The sequence below is a fragment of the Cicer arietinum genome, chromosome 4 (assembly GCF_000331145.2).
Source record: "Cicer arietinum cultivar CDC Frontier isolate Library 1 chromosome 4, Cicar.CDCFrontier_v2.0, whole genome shotgun sequence".
Classification (NCBI taxonomy): Eukaryota; Viridiplantae; Streptophyta; class Magnoliopsida; order Fabales; family Fabaceae; genus Cicer; species Cicer arietinum.
In genome coordinates this window covers 17403278-17410908 of record NC_021163.2, presented here as the reverse complement: position 1 = coordinate 17410908, position 7631 = coordinate 17403278, and the positions used below count along the sequence as shown (strand labels likewise).

At 30.6% G+C, this 7631-nt stretch overlaps 1 protein-coding gene across 1 annotated transcript; it reads right to left on the bottom strand.

Moving 5' to 3' along the window:
* Nucleotides 1-4855: 4855 nt before the first annotated feature.
* On the bottom strand, nucleotides 4856-6677 carry LOC140919975 (uncharacterized). The gene is made up of 2 exons (XM_073367269.1): nucleotides 5791-6677; nucleotides 4856-5691 (listed from the first exon to the last, which is right to left on the bottom strand). Exons 1-2 carry the CDS (start codon nucleotides 6506-6508, stop codon nucleotides 4856-4858), a joined length of 1554 nt encoding a protein of 517 aa, XP_073223370.1. The 5' UTR covers nucleotides 6509-6677.
* Between the last annotated feature and the right edge of the window lie 954 nt (nucleotides 6678-7631).

The following is a 7631-nucleotide window of genomic DNA, read 5'->3' as shown; positions in this document are numbered from 1 at the left end:
TAGATAAACCAGAATAGGATAACATGGCATTCATCATTTCTTCTAATACCTTATTTTTCCTTTCTGCAATTTCATTTTGTTGTGGGGGAATATGGTGCAGTTGTTTGATGCACAATACCAGTTGACTCAAAATATTCAGCATGATAAAAATCTCCTCCCTTATCACTTCTAAAACACTTAATAAAAGTTTCATGTTGAAGTTCTACTTGTGCTTTAAATATTTTAAATTTGTCTAAAACTTCATTCTTATAGTGCATTAAAGAAACATAAAATCTAGAGTAATTATCAATCAAAGTAACAAAATACTTTTTACCACTAATTGTGGGTCAACCATGTAAATCACATACAATAGAGTCAATGACATCTAATACCTTAGAACTTCTTTAAACTCTTTTAAAAAGTTTTCTTGTAATTTTAGTTAACATGCAAGTAGTACATGATTTTGAGTTTTTGCCAAAATTCGAATTAAATTTGATTTTATCGTGTCATTCAATTTTCTAAAGTTAACATGTCCTAGTCGCATATGCTATAAATCATAAGACTCAACGATATAAGAAGAAATTATAGTATTATTATAATTACTAACAATATTACATTTGAACATATTCTCACAAATATAACCCTTCCCTACAAACATACCTCCTTTAGAGAGAATAAATTTATCTCCCTCAAATGCGCAATTGAAACCAAACTTAAGTAAATGTACAAAATTCAAGTTCTTCATAACTTCAAGAACATAAAATACATCTTTAAGAGTAAGTGATTTCCATATGTGAATTCAATCTTCACTGTTCCTTTTCCTTTAACTTAGACAATTAAGGCATTTTCCATGTACAAAACATATCCATCAATGGTCTTAAATAGTTTTTTGTTTTTGCACACATGGGTGGGTAGCACCAGAGTCTATCCACCAAGATTCAACATCTTCAATCATGTTGAGTTTAGAAAAGATAACAATAAGATTGTATTTTGTTGCACTTGAAATCTTCTCTTTGTTCTTCCTTTTGAAGAACCTGTATTTGTAACGCCCAATCATTTTTATTTTTATATTTTAGCTTAGGAGTAGAAATAATTGTTGATGATATTATTTTAATTTTTGGTAATAATATTAATAATAGTAATAACAAAAGCAGCAAATGGCAATCGTTAAAAAACAAGTTTCATGTTCTGGCTTAACGTTCCTCACTTATGTTGATAAAAAGGAAAAAAAAAATAAAACGGACGTCTTCCATTAAAAAGCGCTATGCAATATAGAAAAAAGAGTTTAGGAGAGAAAAAAGAAGGAATTCAAGAAGGATTTAGTGATTCATCCCATCAAGTGTAGCACAATTGGAGAAAAAGACCGCTGCGTGAGAATTTAATAATGACACTCATCGATAAGGACATCACTCCAATTATATCTATGTATGATTGTATTTATTTTAGAATTTGTGAGATTAAATATATATTATGCTGAAATACTTTTATCAAATGTTGGAAAATAAATATGGTGTGATATGTTGTTATAATGATTGTGTTAAACATATTCAAAGTGTGAAGAATAAATGTTATGTGATATATTGTTATAATAGTTGTGTTGAACAGTACCAAAATGTGAAGAATAAATGTTATGTGATATGTTGTTATAATGTTTGTGTTGAACATATTCAAAGTGTGAAGAATAAATGTTATGTGAAATGTCGTTAATGAGTTAGCCTCGCATTATATTAATGATTTATTAAATTGTCCACATTCATAGTAGTGTGTTGGTGCGTCCATAATTGGTTGGAGTTCACATATCCTTGCGGTGATTTTAAGTTAGTGGTGTTGCTTGGAAAGACCCACGAAGCCCTTGCGGGGAGGCGATATTCTGGAATCATTACATTGGCAAATAGATTAAGTAATAAAGTCTCTTTGGGTATGCATTGATTTAAGTGTGATTACTGCTTTATAAAGATAAATGATACATTGTACATCGTTTGGTTGAAACAATGTTATTAATGATGTAAATATTATACTGATAAATTTGTATACGATTGTACGATGAAACAATGTTAGTAATGTATATTGATAAATGTACTTCGTGATCGTTTGGTGAAATAATATGGATATTATACTGATAAATTTGTATATGATTGTACTTTGGTGGTTTGTATGGATTAATTAATATTATTAATTATATAGATATCATAATATTATATTTGTATTTTCAGTGTACCTCCCGGTAGTTGTTTGAGTGAATTAATGTTATTAATTACGTAAATATTTGTACTTTTTTATTTTATTGTTATTTATTTATTATTTATTGGTAAGTATTTTGGAGATGACCTTAGGGCAGTAGTGGTCAGCTTTAGGAAATTTATTTATGTTAAACTCTAGTCTATGTCAATTATCATTTTAGTATTACATTTATGAACCTTAAATTGAGTATTAAGTATCTAATTGTGATACTAATGGATTTTAAATTAATAATGGATTATTTGTTTGTTTGTTTGAAATTACATGGGAAATTATATATTTTGTTTTAAAAATAAAAAAATAAATAAATAGGATGTTACATTTTGTATTCATTATTAAAGTGTTCTGGTTTTCCACAATGATAATAATTTTTTTTTTTTGCTTCTTTTTTTGTTCATCATTATCATTGTATTTTTCATGAGATTTATCAAAATCTCGATTTATTTTTTTAAAAGTTTTGCTTGAATTTCCTTCCTTCATTACATGGACATTTGCATGAGAAAAATGGTTTTTAGTATCTTCTTGTTTACGATACTCTTCTTTTAAACGAAGGTGATTACCCAATTGCTCAAGAGATATGTCATCTTTATTATGTTTTGTGGATTTTTTGAAATCTTTCCACAAAGGTGGAAGTTTGTCTATTATGGAGGATATAATAATAGTTTCATCCATGTGCATCTGATGTTGTTTGTAGTTATTAAGAATACGTTCAATCTCATGCATTTGTTCTATTATTGATTTATTATCAATCATTTTATAATTATTAAATTGAGAAACAACAAACTTTTTATTTGTAGCGTCTTCTTGCATGTATTTTGATTCTAATTTCTTCTATAGTTCCTTTGCAGAACTGCTACTTTGATATATATCGAATAAAGAATTAGACATTCCATTGAGAATATGGCATATGTATATATAGCCATCATTGTCCCATTTTTGCTTTTTTCTTGTTTCTTCTAATGTTTCCACTTCCTTCTCTAGTGGTCTCGTGGTGTTCAGAACATATACCACCTTCAAAATTATAAGAACAAATTTCATCTTTTTCTGCTAACGAATAAAGTTTCCTCCATCGAATTTCTCCAACTTCACAAAATTAGAAGTCATTTCTTTGAGCGATGTAACAATTGATTAAATATAATTGAACATAAAGATTGTTGAAACTTTTGTTGGTGATAATTGCTGCAAAACTTTAATAGTGAAAGTTGTTGGTGAAGATTATATGTAGCAAATTCTAAAGCGTATTGTCACATTAGTCTTTAGGTTCGATTCGCCCCCACCAATCGGATGCAAATGAGATAACCTGCGAATCCCCTTTAGGGTACTTTGGAAAATCTTGATATGATTTGCACTATCACACCAATAATATCTTTCAATAGTATATTATAAGTGAATGTTTCATATCATTCACTTATGGCATTAGAGAAAAATAAGATGACTTGAAATATAAGAATGGACGAGAATAGTGGATGACAATCTCTAAATTTTCGTGTTCTCATTATGTCTAAAGTGACACTGTTTATAGAAAAGTAATGTCACTTGAGAAAGAGTTACAACTTTTGGTTCTGCTATTTAGATTTTGAAAGAGTATATAGATATAACGTTCACATATTGACTAACTGGTTGCATAAAGAACACAACCACTGAGTCATTAACAATATCATGTCAATTAAAACCAATTATACATACATATATTAACCAATATTTTAGAAATCTCTCACAGTATGTATTCTATGCATCGGAGATCACATCTTTGACAGTCTAATTGTTGAGAATATATATATATAAATATTTTTAAAAAGTTTTATTTAAATTTATATTTAAAATTTAAAATAAAATATTATTAAGATATATAATTTATATTTCTCTTTACATATGTTTATAATTTGTTTTTTTTATCTTAGAGATATAATATATATTTTTATATTATAATTTTGTTCTAGAACAATGAATAAAAAATTGGTTTTTTTTATTATTATACCACTAAAATAAAAATTAAATACCACAATACCACTCTTTTCAAATTATATACCAAACTACCATCCTTTTTCAACTTTCTATTCCTTCCTCTTAGAAATCAGTGCTTGCCCCTAAACTTTCTCAACTACTTTTTCTTTTTTTTTTTTTTAGAGAAGGAAGGGAAATCGGTTTCCCCAGTACCAATTTCTCAACTAATTTTTTTTTTAATTATTAAATTTATTTTATCATTTATAAAATTATTTTTATTAGTGGTACTATTTAATAGGCACATATATAGGGAATTTGATCAATTAATAAAGCCACTTTCATCCGCTGAGAAATAATGCAACACATTATTTTTCGTTAACATCTTTCTTAATAATAAATATATATTTTATTAATCAATAATTATTATTTTAATAAATATATATTTTATTAATCAATAATAAATATATATTTAAGTTTCATTTATTATTAATTTAATTAAATAATTAATTTAATTTTCATTTATTATTTAATTAAGTAATTAATATTTTAATTCAATAAATAAATACAATGTTATATTTATATTTTATAATTATTAAAAAAAATTAATTAAATGGACTCCATAAAATAACAATATTTAATTTAATATTATAATTAAACATACAAATACCAAATTAACTAACTTTATTACAATGAACTAATTTCTATTAGGAGCATCAGGACGATAAGGGCATTTATTCTTGCTATGTCCCTCGTTCCGACACAAACCACATCTCTTGGGGTGTGTGTTTTTCTCTCGTTGATCCATTTCAGTATGAATACGAGTAGACTGTGGACGACCTTTTGGATCTCTTCTCATGGCTGGATTGTGGCATAACTCTATTCCATTGTATTCTGGCCAATATGATTGAAGAGGAATTGCTGGGAACTCTTCTTTGTAAACGTCAAAGATACATTGCAATGTATACTTAGAAGACACATACATCATGTAGTCATGGTGAATAAACGAACAAGCGGCAATGACATGTGAACATGGATAATGTAATGCTTGAAATTCACCACAATCGCACCATCTTTTGTCGAGGTCTACCTTGAATGTCCCTACAGGACGACCACTTGGTGGACGAACCAACTCCTTAACTGTAAATATACTATGAGCTCGATTGTGAATAACAACTTCATGGGAATTTGACATTGCTCGTTCCTTGTTAAGATTTTCAATGATTTTATTTGAGTAAATCAAACCTGATGTCATCATTGCTTGGGCCTGTGTCCCTCTTTCTTCAAATTTTGCAGTCACTCTATAGTATGTTGCTTGCACTAAAGAACTGATTGGAAGATTGCGTGTCCCCTTTAATACATTGTTCATGCACTCAGAAAGGTTAGTTGTCATGTGTCCCCAACGTCTACCTTCATCATATGCTTGTAGCCATTGCTCCTTTGGAATATCGTCGAGCCATTTCACTGCATCTTGACTCCAATCACTGATTTGTCTTCTAAAGTATGTGATGCTTGGTTGAGTCATAGCGTATCCTGAATGAACAAAAGTTGATGTTGTTTAGACAATTTGAAAACAAAATTATAAAGAAAAAATATGTCTGAGATATATATATATATATAAAAAATACTAACCCATGTTGGTTACAAGATCTTTCATTAGCCCATTTTTGAAGGTCCTCATGAAGTTTTGTGATATATGTCGAACGCAAAAGACATGATGCCAATTGCTGTTTACACGCCTAACAGCACTTTTAATCGACTCATGTCTATCTGAAATCAAGCAGAGGTTGGGTTGAGGTGTGACAAACATTTGTAGACGACTGAGGAAGAAAAACCAACCATATGATGTTTCACCCTCAACAATGGCGTATGCTATAGGAAGGGTATGACCATTACCATCTTGAGCGATTGCCATTAGTAAGGTCCCACGATACTTCCCATATAACCATGTTCCATCAACTGAAACAACTGGTTTACAATGATCAAACCCTCTGATACATGGTTGGAAACTCCAAAAGAGACGATGAAAGACAGCTTTGCTAGGAACTCGTTGGCCATCCTCAATAAAGGGTCCCACTTCAATATCGGTAACAGTACCTGGAAGATAATGTTTAAAAGTAAGAATCCACCTTGGAAGCTCTTTATATGATTCCTCCCAATTGCCGTATATTCTCTCAATGGCCTTTTGTTTTGCAATCCATGTCTTTCTATAAGTAGTGGTATATGTGTACCGAGATCGTATATGTGCAATCAATACTGAAACTGATATTGTGGGATCTGCTGTTACCATTTGTAAGATGCTTTCACAAATAACAGCCGAAGAGAGTTGTTGGTGATCTTGTGAAACCATTGTTGATGAGCATGTGTGTGGCCCTTCTAGTTTTGTGATCTTCCAGATGTTTGATTTCTTCCATTCAAGATTCTACACCTCCACATACAATTTTTATTTTTACAATGGACAATCCATCTAGTGCTATCAGAATGTGCAACGACGAAGCTCGTAGAATTGTGCATATGATATTCTTTTACACACTGCATTGCCATATCTTTTGTGGGAAATGTCATCCCCACTTGAAGATTGTCAGGATCTGGAACAAGGTAAGATTGGTTTTTGGATATAGAGTTGACAAATTCATTGTCAACGTAATTCATTTTGTCGGTGGTAACGTTGCGAAAATGTGAGGGGAGGTCAGAGAAAAAAATTGTAGTAGATGGACATTCTACTACGGGTTCCTGATCATCATCATCGTCATCGACAACAACTTCAGCAAAAATGTCATCCTCATTCTCACTAAAATCGTCGACTTCTTCATTGTGGACACCAACTACAACACTAATAGGACCATCGTACCGTGTGTTAAGGTCAATATCATGGGTGGATGTTGATGGGTGTTGTGACGATGAGGCTATGGACTGATGGTGGATTTGTGTTTCAATAAAAGGGTATGAACATGGAATGGAGTTGGGATATGAAGAAGGTAAACTTACTTGTGTGTCGTCTCTAGGATCATCTACTAACTGTGCATAAACTTCAATTGTTGAAATACCAAGGCATTTACTTGCAATGAACATGTCAAACATCATATGCACGTCATCATCTCCTAAGAGATTTAACGATTCATATCGAACATGTCATGGCGCAAGAGTTATAGGGTATCGGTAAATAACATCTACCACCCTCTGTGAGTTGTCTGGTTGAATCTTTGTTTGGATACATTTGATAAGTCCATCAAGTTTGATATTTTTTTTCACTTTTACCAATGATGTATTTGCGCATGCAAAGACAACACCTTCTATATTTGTCCTCTCAACATGTCCATTGTAATATACTAGGACAAAAAACTCTGATGGAGCCATTGTAGGTAAAAGAAGTGTATGAGTAAGTGTTTAGAATGATATTTGTTTGTGTACTCAATAAGTGAACAACATTACATATTTATACTATGATGGATAACATCCCAATGATGTCAGTG

Bases quoted from the DNA above. Each gene is read 5' to 3' on its own strand.
- LOC140919975 (XM_073367269.1), bottom strand. From the start codon at position 6,508: ATGGTTTCACAAGATCACCAACAACTCTCTTCGGCTGTTATTTGTGAA. The intron at 5,692-5,790 runs GTTAGTATTTTT...TTGTTCATTCAG, and splicing joins AGATCTTGTAACCAACATGG to GATACGCTATGACTCAACCA.